Raw genomic sequence first — 16,611 nt, 5'->3', positions numbered from 1 at the left:
TAATTAATGCTAGCCGGTGTTCAGTAGATTTACCGCTAAGAATAAGTGTCAGTTGATAAAATATTTTCTTTATCATCGATAATCATAGTGTTTAAAAATCGGACGAGGGCGGTTTCAAATTGATACTATCAATCAACATTTAAATTAACTTCATAACACTGTCCGTTTAGTGTCTAAATTACTCAAAAATCCCGATAAAGAGCGGAAAGTATGCGGCACTCGGACCTTTATACAGAGAATGGAGCGAATAGATGACCACTTTATATCTCGGGTCATCATCGCAAACAGAAAAATGGTTTTGGTATATGATCCGCAGATATTGAACACTATAAAGAGTACTTTCAGAAACAATGACGCTGGTGAATTGTTTCATTTATATTGCGACGTCACGAACGTCATTTTGTTTCATCATCAGCGTGCGCCGGATTGTGCATCCGTTGTGATTTGTAACTGTCACAGAATTTTTATTTGTAAACATATTGTATTGATTTTTTCACTGTTTATTAAGGACATATTTTCATATATGTTTCTTGTAAAATCATATACGCAAATTAAAAGATGTGAACAGTAGAGCCGCAATCCACGAACTTTTTGAACAGCCCTCGTATAATCAGGCACTTTTTTTTATTACAATGTCTTATTAAGATTTCCAAGAATTGCTAAGACTATCATGTTTCTATAAATTGTGTGAATAAACAAGAGGAAAATGGTGCAATTATCTAAAAAGAGTAGAGTTAATGAAATGTGTACATTTTTTAAACAATTGGAAAATGTGAGATAAAATATGTTTGAGCTTATTAATTGATACATATTTTTTACTTGATGAAAGTTATTCACTAACATAATAAGATCATTTAAAATCCCTGTTGATTCTACTTTGGAAAAACAGATCATTTCGTCTGTGTATCAATGTATCGATTTGTTCCTTTGACCAAGACATTGTAAACATTTACTGAAAATTCACAGGTCATGTACACTTAATCTACAAAAAGTCAAACAATAGTTAAAATTACAATACTATCACACCTTCAGGGCATATGGTTTGTGTCAAACATGTGTTATCAGAGTTTTGACAGCCAATACTTTGCAGAAAAAATAGTATGTGTTCTTATCTGCTCGCAAGGAATTATTATCTTCATGGATTCACATATTTTTTCATTAAAAATGATTCAAGTAAGGTGTCTACATTACGCAAGGAAACAGAAAATGATACTTGCATTCAAGACTCTATTGTGTGTAGACGCGTATTAAGAAAGATAAATAAATGCTTTAATGAAGTTCAAAGTAACTAAATTGATTATTTGTGCTACACTTTCTTTCTCACCATTTTTGCCACAAAAACTCCTATTAAAACCATGTGCATTGATGCTGTCAACGGGATCTGCACTGGTTCCATGCCAAAGCTCTCTTTCATTAATGGTACCAGACGGGTTTTGGTCTTCAAGTTGTTTTTTCTTGGACTGGTACTGTTCCCAAAGTACTTTGTTTTGCACGCGTTCGATCTTCGAGTTATGAAAAAAAGATACAAAATCTTAGGAATGAGAATTTTATATACATGTACATACTGAGACTGAATGAAATGCAATCACCCTTAAAGTGTAAGAAAATAGAATTTTAGTAGGTTAAATTATATATAATATACTCTAGATATTATATAAAATGTCAGCGGCACAATAAATGAATGAATACTTATACAACAAAACATAAAGGAATATATCAAACAAAAGGGAAAGGTGTATTTTTATGGTTACTAATAACAGGTTGTATAGAATAAACGAATTTTAACCAACCTTGTCAACAGTATAGTCCATAAGTTGACCATTTTTGTTATACTGTCCTGCAGAATCTTTAAATTGTTTTTCAATTGCTGTATACTCGGGACTTCCAGTAGGCAAACTAACTACTCGTAAATTTCCGCCCTTCATATCGTCCCAGTGTGCAGGGAGTTCAAATGTTCCACCTGAAATATTTTTTAATTACGCACTGTAATATTATTTTTCTTCTTTAATTTCCCTCTTATATGTATTATTAAAGTGATTTTAGTGTCCGTGCTCTGTCTTGTGCCCTGTCATGTTTCTATTTGGGATCCTCCTGGGCTCCTTGCCGCTGGTCCTTGTTACTGGGTCGTTTGTGGGCTGCGTTTATTGAACGCCGCCTTTCCTTGTTGATTTTGTTTATCAAATTTGAAATGTAATTTACTCACAATTGTTTAAATTCTCTAAAAATAGAGAAAAACGGAATCGCTTAAGGCGTCTAAAAACGACAAATTGAAAATATTGCAGGCTCGGGTTGATTCAGCCTATTCATGGACGGCAATGAAAAGTACAAGTGAACATGTACGCCCCCTAGCATCGCCTTTAGCAGAACTCAAAATTTGAACATGAAAATTATTAAATTTTGAATTCAGAAACATTAAGAATATTACAATCATATTAATAATTAAACCATGTAGCTTATCATACAGACTGATTTTCTTAACAGTTTCGACGTTTATACCTCTTTAATTAAATGAAACATTACCCTTTACGAGGTCCCTTCTGATGACCTTAGCTTTATCTGAGGGATTACTTTCAGGATACTCTTCCATTAATCCAAAGTCAAGAATATAGTCAGTCCCGTTAGCGCTAAAGAAATAGAAAAAGATGCTTTAGTATTTTTTTAATCCTGAGCATCTGTTACAATTTTCAAATGTTTCTTGCAAGTAATCTATTTTTAAAATATTTATAAGTGTACAACCGTCTATGCAAATTATGATGATTTTCCTATTTGACATTAATCTTAAAAAAAACATACACGTATTCAACTGTATCTTTTTGGCGTTTGTACGCATTTTCTATTTCCATATTGATATCTTTATCATACGCTGTAACCTTTTCTCCGGTTTGTGTTACTTCTATATGTTTTTCAATGTTTTTCAAATATTCCATTCTTTCTGCATCTCTCAGCAGCCTGTTATAATTGTATAGAACACATATGATTTATACCATTAAAAAGTTATATTTCAAAATTGGTTTCATTTCAAAATCTTATGCATGCACAACTTACTTCTATAATTATACCAAACAAAATTAAGACAATATATATTGCATAAAAGGTGAATTTTACAAAAATTACGTAAAATAGAGAAAAAAAATCCCTTAAGAAAGCGGCAAAAATTGTAAATTTTGCAGAGTCGGTTTAATTGAGCCTGTTTTTGGACAGTTGTGGTAATTGCAAGCTATCGTAATCATCCCCTAGCACCGGCTTTAGCAATATTTAATATTTAACATGAACTGGTAAATGTTGAATCTTGAAACATCCGCAGATGTGTTTATGTGACGGTCATTATAGAAACTTTAACGTGACACGTTAGTCCAATTCCATATGGATTCCATTAAGACATTTTAAGCAATATCTCATATACTATTCAATAAATCAAAGTTGTCAAAAATGTAATTAATTGAAGAATTGTTTGTTCAATATAAGTTTCGTTTTCTTTAAGATATGTCTTATGTTAGAAAAATTGCAAAACACTGTTGGACTATAGTCTAGTATTAGGTATGTCATTAATTGACGAAGAATAGATAATGTATTATTGGTAGTGTCCATACGGAAGTATGCTTATTACCTAAGAACTGATGTCTTTGTAGGGAATTCCGAGTATTCAAATGTACAAAGAAATAATTAGTATCATTTAGAGCTTTGATTTCACAATACCCGGAATTCTTTGAACAGGGAGACAATTTCATGGCTTATCCTTATGCTCTATCAAAAATAGCATTGCCAAAATTGTTTCATCAACATACTTATTAATCTTGTCTGAAGCATTCATTACGTTTGTTACTATTCCTGCAAGCTTTATAGTTGCTTTTCCTTTATCCATATTCATTTCAACATGACATTGATATGCTATTCCTTGTATTTCGTCAACCTTAAATTACATTTTCTTATTTATAGAGTGTATGAACATAGATGCACAATATTTTTAGCAACAAAAGAATTCTTATATACATCAATGTATTCTTATGTATTTAATAGAAGGTACAAAGATGTTGACAAATTAATGTTTATTGACAGGAGTAATATGCAACAGGAAAGAATGGTTAAATTAACTACATTTGATTTATAGCTTATGATCTAATTTCTGCTATACCTGAATGTCCTCCAGTTCACGAATGGTATGATCATCGATAATTTTTGTATGAATTTCCTTTTCGAGAGAATTTTCAAGTTTCTTAATAGCCTTACGTATGATGTCATCACTCATAGCAATAATGATGAATGAAACAGAGTTGTAGTCGGGTCCATAATTTGATTTCATACTATCATTTCCATCGCTAGATCCTCTCATGCCGATAACATCTGAAAATATAAAAATTAAAATATTACTGGTTTTTAAAGATTGACTTTTCAAAAACGATATAGTCTTAAGTCATGTTACATTAAAAATGTCCGATAAGAGAGATTTACTGCTTTGTCTCCCATGCACGTCCATACCAGAGGATGTTTTTATATTACAGCGTCTGACAGAAGAAAAGAAAGCTCAGTAAAGTTTTTATCTGATATCTTTTTGGTTTCTTGTACACATAGCTCAGATTATGTTCAAAGCTTTGTAACAAGTTAAAACTGGTTTTACTAAAAACGTAGAACCAGCGACCGGTCTCCAAAGATTGCACCGTATATCACGACAGTGAAGTTTTCACAGAAGTGGGCTGATTTCTCAGATATTTCAGATACCCATTAAAATTATTTGCTTTACCTAATAATTTCCCTATATCTTTGTTTGTTTTGTTCTCATAAGAATTACAGACATTGAAATGACCCTTGCAATGCATATCTTTCTGTCAGTACGGACAGAATAGATTACAAGAGCATTCAATTGTGTTAGTCAATTAGAGAAAGTAATTTAAAACCTCATTCTGTCCTTATGTGTTTATGTCACTTGCAAACATTATTTAGATAAACGCCCATCGTAAAATAGAAAATAAAAGCTTTTCATCTTTGACATCTCTTATAACTTTAACCTATAAAAGAAGCTTTTTGTTCTGTTAGTGTCAATCGGTAAACCACGGTTATAACAATATTTTCAAAGTCATACATACCACTCATATTCAGTAAGCGCATTTTTAAATACATGTAGTATCAATAAACTACTTCTACAGAACAACTGCGCAAAGATGTTTACCTTGAAACTTTATCATGTGTAATGAAAAATTTTACTTAAAGGACTGACTAAAAGATAATTGATATACTTTGTACAAGCTTAAAAATATTTTTAATCAAATTTAATTCAATACACGTCTATGATAAAACATTTTTTTACTTTTTACTCCTTGCCAAACATTTTCAAACCAGCTTTTTGAATCACCCGCATCTTCTGCAGCTTTTAAAAATTCCGGTAACAAATCAGTTTGGTAGATAACAACTCTGATCTCTTTCGTGTATCTTGGCTGAGATTTAGAAAATTCCCGTACCGCTTTAATCATGGTTTTTGCAACTTCAGAAACAATTTCTGAGTCAAATGTTTTGGAACCTTTAATAGAATGAAAATAATTCATCGAGATTCATCGATACATTTCTAAAAAAATACAGTCTATTTTAAGACTACTTACAAATGAAACTATTACTTAAATACAATGATATACACTCAGACACATACGAGGGTTGTGTATTGTACCACAGCGCAGCGCAATAACGCACACGGATGTTGATAGCCTGATTGTTCTATGTAACACATTTCCAACGGTAACAACACGTGCCTTTAGCTGAGTACAGTTTAAAACTAATAGAAATTTTGATAAAATCAAACATTGACCACTATTGTAAACTGATTAAGAATATTGAAGAAATAAGACCTTATTTAAAAGTTTGCATAAAGCTTGGTCTTTCAGTTCGGTAAAGCAGATTTTTTTTACTGAATTCCGGGGAGTTTGTTGGTCTGGAAGAAATTCCTACCTGAGCTAAAAATGTTTATTCGTAAATTATGGATTCACTATTTTGAACCAGTCAGAAATAATGGAAACAAAATATAAAATCCACGAGCATAAAGGTCGTCCATACAAATCCCGACAGACCAACGGCTAAGCCATCAGGCTGTGCCTCAAAGGTCAAAATCAATTAGAATACTGAAAGCCATTTCAAAAATAGATCCACAGACAAAAATTATGTGTTTCAAACTACGGCAAAATTTAAAGGAAAATAGTGTTCATTTGACTATGTAGATACACATTACCCTCGTGTAAAACTACGTAATGTATTATTGATATTTCAAGCAGTAAGAAGATGTTGCAGTATTGAAATTGTATTATATAGCATCAGACATCAAGTGACTGTAGATATTAAGTTCAAACTGTTTACCTGAAAACATGTTGCTAGTTCCAAAGGCAGGCAACGCAATGCTGCCAATCCTCTCGTTTTCAGCTTCTTTTAAGCACTTTTTTACAGTTGCTGCTACATCTTTCGAGTCTGCCTCAATATGAATGATATGTTTACAAGGCAATCCTGGTGCTAATGTAGTTACTATTTTGTTTCTCATCATTTCTGTTTCTATTTTAAAACAATTAAAAATCATAGCAAATAACGTCTTAGTTCGATTTTATTTACTTAAGAGTAAAATAATTTTACTGATGTATTCTTTTCAAGAACTTGTAATTTCTTTAGGATTTGATTGATGAAATATTTGAAGAACCTTATTTCAAAGTTTTTATAATAACAGCAATATATATATAAATATCGTAAATTATAATTCAAAAGGAGTAGCCAGACGTGGTGAAATTTCAAAATTGAAAAAGGTGCAAACGTACTATCAGTTACCATACTGATAAACTTACATGACCGATTTTCAAAATTAATGTAGTGGTATGTACAAATAGCTTTTTGTCTTAACTCACTTTAATAGCAAACAAAGACAATTAAAAATTACTGTGATTTTCTATTTCTTCTTGTAATTCAACTCCTCCTACGTCCATCAATCTCTGTGACACTTTGCCTGGATAAATATATAAATTAATCAAACTTTTATTTGAAAATTGGAAAAAAATATAGTAGATTCTATTATGTATAAAGTTATTTAAATTTTAATGGTGGTAACAAATGAATATTCTTAAAAGCATAAACTTAATTTAAAACTACCTATTTTGAAGTTCAATTTAGCATTAGTACTGTTAACGATACAATCTGTATTTTCCTGTGTAATATCCCCTTGCTTGATTATGACCGTGATGCCATCGAATGAGTAATTTCCACCAGTTTGTTGGTCAGTGCTGCTGTTAACTGTAGGCACAACTTCGAATCCAAGAGATTTTGCAGTTTGTCCTGATTTAATAGATTCAAATTAGTTGCGATATTATGCGCGTACGATAAAAAGTTCGTTCTTTCCATAACAGGAAAATGTACCAGCTATTGTATTCAATGATTATTAAAATATTATTATATCATAACTACAAATGTATTATGTTTAAAGATAAATTAAAAGAATAAAATAAAACACTAAAAAGTATTACTGGATATGTTATAATATTTACCTTTATACATTAAAGCTAGAAAAAGCAAGCTAAATGAAAATGCAAGATTGAAAAGATGTCAACAAAAACCTGTTTTCCCTGCACAAGATGCTGAATGTACCCCCTCAAGTAACTTGGTCTCCTCTGCCTTAAAAGCCTAAACAAATAATAAAATGTCATTTTTGTTACTACATGTATATGCTTTAAAATAACAGTAAGACAGAATGTATTTAATAAAGTAAACTTATCAATAAAGTAAATATTTACAGACGATATAAAGCAATCAAGATTAGATGAAAATATATCGCAAAACGTTTTACCTGAAACGTTTGACTGTCCATTTGATAAACAATAAACCTCACGTCTTTGACACTCGTCTTTGAGCAATCTTTCTGAAATTTTTCTACCGCTTTGAACATTTCCTTGGCGACAACATTTCGTGGAAATCCTAAATTACCCGTTCCAAATGCTGGGAAAGCAATACTTTGACAATTATTTCGTTGAGCTTCTTCTAAACATTTCTTCATCACTTTATGGAGACCCTTAATAGAACAAAATACTATCTATAAGGTTGTTATTCTTAATAAATACAAAATTTTGTTCTTTTAAACGTATTTGTTTGGCACAATTAAATTATATTTAAACCCAAAAAAAGGTGTAAATTGTCTATAATTGTCAACCAATATATGTTTCAACATTGTAGCACGGGTTTCATATCAATGAAATCAAAATATTACAAACACGTTAGTGTTTTTGTAGTGTCGGTCTTGTTTTTAAAATATATATTTTTTCTCTTATATCATCATTTTTGCATTTCATGATATTCCCGTATCCAAAAATGTTATTAAAAGCAGCACAATGTCACTTTTAAAAGTGAGATTTTTATACACCGTGTTTTACACGGCGACAATTTGCAACATTTGTTGACAAATTTGAATATTTTAGCCAGGTATAAAAAAATTTAATATGATACATTTTTTAATATTCGTAATGTCTCATAATATTTGATATAAGACAGTTAAAAAAAAGTTATAAAACATCTTCACAGCTGAAGTATTTGTGATTTTATACTTAATCTTAAACATGATTTGATGGATATATATTTGACACACTTATTGAGAACATTTATCATTCTAGTTTTCTACTGCATTGTAAAACTGCAGTTGATCTTTTCATCCTTTTAAAATATTTATTTCACAATAAACATGCTTTGATACCGCATGCTTGCTACTGCGGTAACTTTTAAAAAATTACAATAGTAAAAATTGATCCTTACTTTGATACTCTCCTTCGGATTATTGTCTTTGTAATTTGACAACGCTGTGTGAATGACAAACTTGCAATTTAGTTTATATCCACCAGTTACAGCTATTATTCGTTTTTCGAGGCCATTTGGATATTTTGCATTAACTTCATCCTGTAGTTCCTGCCCCGCTGTTTTTGACAGGGATGTTGACACAGCACCATTTCTTAAATCCAAATTCTGCGCTGTTGTGTTTACAATTACATCCACCTGTTTAAAATAATTATAAAGTGTGTTACTTTGTCTGTTTGAGTTAATAATTTATCTAGTATATAAAATATGTTACTACCTAAAGAAGTTAAATTTAATACTTGACAAGAAACTCAATATCCTGAAGATTTCGTGTCCGCTCTGTATCTTTTAAATTGATGGATAGAACTTAAAACTATTTCGGAGGAATGCTGCCATATTAAAATAATCACATGTATGACCTTACTCGGGTCAATGTCAATGTCACATTAATTTTAAAATTGTGTGCCGGCTCTGTATCTTATAACAAATATAATGAAATTAAAAACTTATTTGGCACAAATGTTACGTTAATAGCAAATGATGAGCAGGATCCTGGTTTGGGCTTCATTTTATCTAAATTTGCACGTCCCAGGCGCCAAATATTTTTAAAAGACTTATGATAATGAAGAACGCATTTAAGACTTAGCATAAATATTTATCATGCAGCTTTGTCTGTCTTGACACAACTTATAATATCCATGACCCTTTAAGGAACATTAGGCCCGCCCCAGGGATATTTCTATTTATATAGTCATATATAGAAAATAACATTTTTGTTTTATTGTGCGAGACTACAATGTTCAGATCACAGATTTAAGTCATGTTATATTGCCCTGTAGTTCTTAACAAAACTGATACTTATTTTGCACTTTTCGGTAAATATTTGCACTGCCCATGGGTCACTTGATTTTTACAGACTTAAATAAGATCAAACGTGTCAGACTATATTAACTAGAGCAGAGATATTTCGCAAGTAGCATGGACTTTAAAACCTCTACTTAATCGATAATAATCATACCCCTAAAGTCAATATCGGTACTGCTAAGTATATCACTTAATTTACATTGTCTTAAACAGGAAAAACATCCAAGTCTTATTGTGTAAAACTACAATGTATATAGCAAAGAAATTCGACATGCATAATTGCCTTGTAGACCTGATGTTTATATACCACTATAAATGTAAAATTAATAATGAACCTTTGTAAATTGGTCCCGACCTGGAGACAACTTTGTTTATGTAGACTTATTTTATAAACATTTATCTTAAACAAATCTACTCGTAAATTACGAAGCACAGGGCTTAGTTTTCTCTAATTTATTTTGGTTTGATTATGTTAAATGCTTTAAGCATATTAAAACACTCTCAAATCTCTTCCTGGAACCACAAATTACTATTTAATGAGTGTAAGGTTCTTGCTAATGGCTTGTCCCTTATAGGGTTGCCATTGAAAGCACTGGTTGCTACGGAAAGCTAATGGTGCCTATGTTAATCACTAGTTGTAAACGGAAGACAATGATTTCTAAGGAAGTCACTAATTGCTAAATCAATTTTTATAACAGGGTTATTTTGAATAAAGTTGGTATTCACGCACAAGACATTGTTTTGCAACAATATCTAAGCTTAGGATGTGTGGCTTTTTTAGTAAAGACGATTTAAAGTTCCTTACATTAAAGGCACCGGGGGCCGATTCTAACCTTTTCCCTGCTGCTTTTGTATGTTCAGGGGAGAAAATATAAAGTTTTATTCCACAACATAAAACAGTAAAGCAATGTCCCAGGGATCGGAACAAATCGACCCAAAGGTAAAATTCGAAAAAAAAACGGCAGAACTCTACTAAACAATGTTTCGTGCCAAAAATTAAAGCTTAAGCTTGTGAAGTTTTAGAGGGGACTTTTTTACTAAACTCATATAAGGAAAACCCTTGACCCTGTGGTCAATTGTAATCTCTACCCTGCAATTTGAACACAAATTTGGATACTCACTAGACAATTTTTTATGCTCATGAAATGCGCTTCCGGAGAAAGGGAGTTTCAAATAACACATTCTAAAATTCTAGGACACGATATTTCCTGCAATGAGCATTTCTGTCAAGTTTAATCAAAATTAATATGAACCAGGGCTGTCATCCAAGTGACGAATGCCACCGAAAAGGTTTCTTAAGCATGTAGGTATTACGAACAAAAAGAGAATGAAAGTAACTAATTGCTTAATATCATTCTTTGTATTATTGTACTGTAATCTCTTATTGAGATAACGTGAACCTTCAAAATATAAGTGTGACCTTGACCTTTGAAAAAAGGACGTGGTGCCTGGACGAAACAGAATGTTGTTATGGGTACGTACACGAAGGAAGTGGGGACGCACAGATGGATATACGGACGGACGGACAGACAGCCTCCCTTCGGGGGTATAAAACAAGATCAGCAAGGAATGGCGGTGTTTGAAGACCGTAAACTTTTGGTTTCAGAGAGGAGATAAAAAGCAATTGCTTAGGACAGACTGGCCAAAGACATCGGGCAACCATTGCATCAAAGCTCATCATTAGAGAATTATATGCTTGATATCGTTAAACCAACTATAGTGACTAAGTATGCATAATTGATTATGCGCAGCTGTTTATATAAAGAACATTTTCAGTTTAATTAAAAAAAAGCATTTGAATTATGTAAAAGTTATGATAACTATTAATTATATTCTTCATCCTATCTTTTACTTGCAACAGTGGCGCAAAATATGCCCATCGCAAAAGCTTTTGTCAGAGATATGGGTATTAAAGATCATCATAAAGGAGTTACGCTCTGGACAATATCAGGACAATATCTTCATAGGTCATTATCTCTAGTAAGCTTGACCTTGCAAATATCTACCTAAATTACACGTGTCACACTTATAGTCATGATAGTTATCATTTGTGTTACAATCCATCAATAAATGATTACACAAAATTTGACCACTCTATGTGACCTTGACTTTAGTAGCAGGGGCCTGGATTATGTGTACAACACTGGCTTCACAATGATTGTGATGATAATGACCATTTGTGTTTCAGTCCCTTAATAAATGAATGACTAAATGGTCCAATACACATTTTCAAAGTTTTATCTGAACTTTGACCCCTCTGTGTGACCTTGACCTTGACCACAGGCACTTGAAATTTTCTAGTGACACTCAGCCTTACAATGATGAACATTTATTGAAATCCCTCTATGCATGTTGAAGTTTGGCTCCGAACAAGCGTTTTTCAATGACCTCTAAGTGTGACCTTGACCTTTCGCCTAGAGACATGGTTCATACGCATAACACTGCACCACATAATGGTAAATATTTCCATGAAGTTTCATTAGACTCTCTCCATATGTGTAAGAGATATGCTCTGGACAAAATCTCTGTATTTTATCATCTTTTGTGATCTTGACCTTTCATATTTTAACCTTAATTTCATTTTTCTCATCCTTAGTCATAATAATGACCATTTATGTTTCAATCACTCAATAAATGATGACAAAATGGTCCGAATACACATTTTCATATTTTATCTGAATTTTGACCCCTATGTGTGATCTTGAGCTTGACCGCAAGGACCTTGATTTTGCACGCGACATTCCATCTAACAATGGTGAACATTAGTGCCAAGTTATTTGAAATCCCTTTATGCATGTAGAAGTTTTCCTCCGGACAAGCGTTATACATTGACCTCTATGTGTGACCTGGACCTTTGACCTAGAGACCTGGTTAATGTGCGCCTAAAAGTTCTCAGAGTGAAACACATTTCTATTAAGATATGCTCCGGGGGGAACTATAATACGACCCGTTTTTTAAACAGGCGTATAAAAACTTTTTGTATAAATTTGTAAAATGAAAATGCTTATTCTTACCTTTTGTCTCGCAATTTCTCCTTTAACTACAGTTACATCTATGTTTCCAATGACAACACGGTCATGTTTAGGAAGCCCAGACAGTGATTGTGAAAATCCATTCCCATCTGTAGATAGATATATCCGAAATATAAAAATTACCTTGCTAAGATCATTTAAATGTGGTATGTTTAATTATAAACAAAATGAAACGACTTAATTTTTTCCCAAAAAATAAATTAGTTACAGATATTGTTTCCATATTTAAATGTAAAAGATGGACATAAAAGAAAAATAGTTATGACATTACAAGACGCATTTAACACTGTTGATCCTGATGTGCTCTTTGGTCGAGCACCCATTTGTGCCAAATCTGGACCATGGCTTCTGGAATTCCCTTTTCCGCCATCGTGCATGACCACATTAGGAATCCCGAATATTTTACATAGTGCGCTAGTGAACCCCTCAACATTTGTCGAGTTCATATCACAAAGATAAATGTCACGCATTGAACTGTCCTGATACTCCATCAATGCTCGCTTTAATGCATTCACAATACTTGAGGTTGAAATATCAACTGGAAACCTTAAATAAGGTAGAATAATTATTAACTAACAGAACTATACATAATTATACGAAAATACTTGTTTGCTCAAACATTTATTTTCATTTTAAGTTCAAAGTCCTTAAAACTATTCAATCATTACACAAGCAATTTTTATACAAAGTTCAAGGCACTGAGACTATTCAGTGTTAACCTTTTGTAAATGGCATATTTAATATTTTTGACCAAAATAATGACTACATACATTTCCAGAAAAGTATGAGTGCTGAAACTAATAATTCAAAATTTTTCCCACATTCAAGAGAGATAACTTTGTCCAGAATCATTGAACCATGACCAAACTAAAGTTTGAACTGCTTTTTCCTAAGATGTATCTATATGTCAAATTTGATTTGAATGTGTACAACCATTGGGGAGATAATGAACGGAAACTAAAAATGTCTGATCTTTTTCAAAGATAAACAGGGATAACTCTGTCAGCTATCATCAAACCATGACCAAATTCGAATTTGAACATTGTATTCTTATGACATATCTATCTGTTAAATTTGAGTTGAATATGTACAATTGTTGGGGAGATAATGAACGGAAACTGACAATTTCCTTTTTTTCAAACTTAAAAGGGCATAACTCTGTCAAAAATAATTGAACAATAACCAAATACAAACTTGACCTGCCCATTTTTTCGACAAATCCATATGCCAAATTTGAGTTGAATGTGCAATACCGTTGGGGAGATAATGAACGGAAACTGAAAATTTCATGTTATTTTCAAAGTGAATGTGGCATAACCCCGCCAAAAATTATCGACCCATAACCAAATTCAAACTTGACCTGCGCATTCCTTTGACGTATCCTTATGTCAAATTTTAGTTGAATAGTTTTTGGGCGATAATGAACGGAAACTAAAAAAAATATTATTATTATTATTGTCAAAGAGAAAGGGGCAAAAATCATTAGACCATGACCATATTCGAACTAGACCTGTATTTTCTTATGATATATCCATACGTCAAATTTGAGTTGAATGTGTGCAACCGTTTTTAAGATAATGAACGGAAAATGATGATGACGAAATGACAGAATGACGGAATGACAGAATGACGGACGGACAGAATGACGGTAGGACGGAATGACGGAACCAGGTAACACTTTTTAGGCAGGGGCATAAAAATCGTGCCGCTGTTTCTAAAGGTCATGCAAAGATTGTTATAGTTATTAGGTTAAAGCATACCTATTTACTCCGCAGCCTATAGCTGGTATTGCAATTGATCTTTTCTGTAAATTTACGGTCGTTTGTAAGCACTTAAAGACAGTTAATTCTAAACTTTTATCCATATCTTTTCCATTTTCCCATTGCTGGCTCATAATGTGTGCAATTTTTTCAGCTTTTAAATCACCCGCAGTGCTGATGAAAACATCGCCGTCATTTAGACTTCCATTTTTATTTATAAAGTCTTCGCATTCATAATTTATCATTTGTCCACCTACAATAAGGAATTTATTATTTAGAATAAAGTTTACAAACTTTCAAAATTACATGTGTAATGTTGTTAAGCATCGATTTCAGTATTACCTTCATATTCGTAAAAACATTTAATACGTACCCGTTTTAACAGAGTAAATTGTTGTACCTTTTGAGAAAATTGCCTTTCCAAGTCCACCTGATGATCCTAACTTTCTATCTGACGGGTTGACTAAAATATCGACATCGAGTTCCGTCATATCTCCTTGCCAAGCATAAATAGTCGTCCCATAAAAGGTTGTATGTGATCTAGTTCCAGGTTCTTTGTCTGTCATTTGTTTATACGCTACATCTCCTTCCACAACGATTACACATTCCAAGGAATGTTCAATTGTATGTATGCTATCTTTTCCTTTAGGGGATAGTATATGTTCTGCTATCCCAGGTTTAGTTACCGTATGGTTTTTATGCTTTACTCTTTGTAATAAGATCTGAATCTGTTTTGTTGAGTCCTGAACACCCTTCTGCAAACCTCGAATTTCAAGACCTCTGAACTGATCCATGTGTCTAATCTTTACATAATATTGTTGATACCTTCTTGCGATTTCTTCAATATCCTTTTACAATTTTTTTCCAAGAACCGGTTGAGTTCTCTTGCGTTTGAGATCGTTTCAGAGGTAATCGTGTTGGCCTCTAAGAAAGTCTGAATGTCTCCTTTTACTGATGAATGTATGTCAGCCAATGCACATATATGAATATTCGTTTGGTCATCTTCTAGTGATATTCTCACCTTTCCGGGATGCTTTTGATATATTTCTTCAAGTTTTTGTCTCCATTTATCCGTTTCTAAATCTGGAACCTCTTCTTTATTCGTTGCTATACGTTCATTAGAGATGATTGAACGAATGATATCTACGGCTTTTCTACTCGACGATGGTTTGCAACAGCACACACCAATCCCATCTGTGAAAGGTTCCAATATCGCCTGAATCGAGTTAGCTTCTAATTTTCTTTGCAATGCGTCACGAGTGCCATCTAATTGCAGTAACGTGAGAGCGACTTTAGGGATGTCATCTAGCTTTTGAATTTCAAATTTGCTCTTCCTATCATATATTGCTATTTGTGCGTTTTTTACACTACTTATCAAACCTTTAAGGTGTATTTCATTTTTCTCAGATATGATTTCAACCTTCAAGTCATTGAATTCATCCTCAAGTTCCTTCGAGAAATGTTGGAAAATCATCATCTTTGTCTCAATAGTCTCTAAATTGGAAAATATTTCTGTCACCCTTTGCTTTTCCCTTTCGACATCTTCTAATATCTTTTTTATCCCTTCTTCTATATCATGTTTAAGAGCGTCAGCTGCAGCTTTAGTTCCGACAATGAGAATATGATTTTGATCTTTTTTACTGACAATCGCTACATTTGATGGATCGGTTACATGTAAATTCATAAGATACTGCATCACTTTTGGTCTAACGTCTTGTAATACATCAATGCGGCGAACAACAATAGAATCAATCAGTTTCATAAATACAGTCTGTGCTGCCTTTCTCCATCCTTTTGCTATTCTGAAGCAGAATTTTTCATTTTGAGTGAGCGTACAATGTAATTGTACCTTCTGGTTGATTTTCGATGGCCATACTACCTTTGTGTACGTTTTTGTTAATTCTTCCTGAAAGGATTTGCTTATTTTGCTTGAACTGGAAACAAATGAAATCTTATCAAAATCTGCATCCTTGATTTCTATGAAATTTGGTAGGCGCCACTCCCTTTCCGTTTCCCCTTCTGGGCGTCCTAATGCAGGTTGAAAACGTTTAACTTCTAATTTCTGACCTCCAAGAGTGTGATGCATGCCAAGAATATCATCAATTACTGCAAAAATTAGTTCAAAGCATAATGTAAACTAGCACGCACACAAAGTATCA

General features: G+C 32.7%; 1 protein-coding gene across 1 annotated transcript in view; it reads right to left on the bottom strand.

Moving 5' to 3' along the window:
- LOC132724134 (protein mono-ADP-ribosyltransferase PARP14-like) overlaps nt 1-16,611 on the bottom strand; it is a 60,430-nt gene that overhangs the window by 5,427 nt on the left and 38,392 nt on the right. Inside the window, 18 exon segments of the mRNA XM_060708950.1 lie at nt 1,325-1,502; nt 1,791-1,960; nt 2,521-2,624; nt 2,794-2,949; nt 3,786-3,910; nt 4,133-4,341; nt 5,303-5,512; nt 6,337-6,525; nt 6,902-6,967; nt 7,111-7,293; nt 7,572-7,638; nt 7,802-8,023; nt 8,758-8,994; nt 12,675-12,781; nt 12,964-13,238; nt 14,453-14,705; nt 14,853-15,261; nt 15,264-16,558. Coding sequence (XP_060564933.1) covers nt 1,325-1,502; nt 1,791-1,960; nt 2,521-2,624; nt 2,794-2,949; nt 3,786-3,910; nt 4,133-4,341; nt 5,303-5,512; nt 6,337-6,525; nt 6,902-6,967; nt 7,111-7,293; nt 7,572-7,638; nt 7,802-8,023; nt 8,758-8,994; nt 12,675-12,781; nt 12,964-13,238; nt 14,453-14,705; nt 14,853-15,261; nt 15,264-16,558 — 4,455 coding nt within the window.

The sequence above is a fragment of the Ruditapes philippinarum genome, unplaced genomic scaffold, assembly GCF_026571515.1.
Source record: "Ruditapes philippinarum isolate M1 unplaced genomic scaffold, ASM2657151v2 ctg1222_1_1_1_1, whole genome shotgun sequence".
NCBI lineage: Eukaryota > Metazoa > Mollusca > Bivalvia > Venerida > Veneridae > Ruditapes > Ruditapes philippinarum.
The sequence above is the reverse complement of the archived record's forward strand: the minus strand, read 5'-3'. Positions and strand labels throughout refer to the sequence as shown.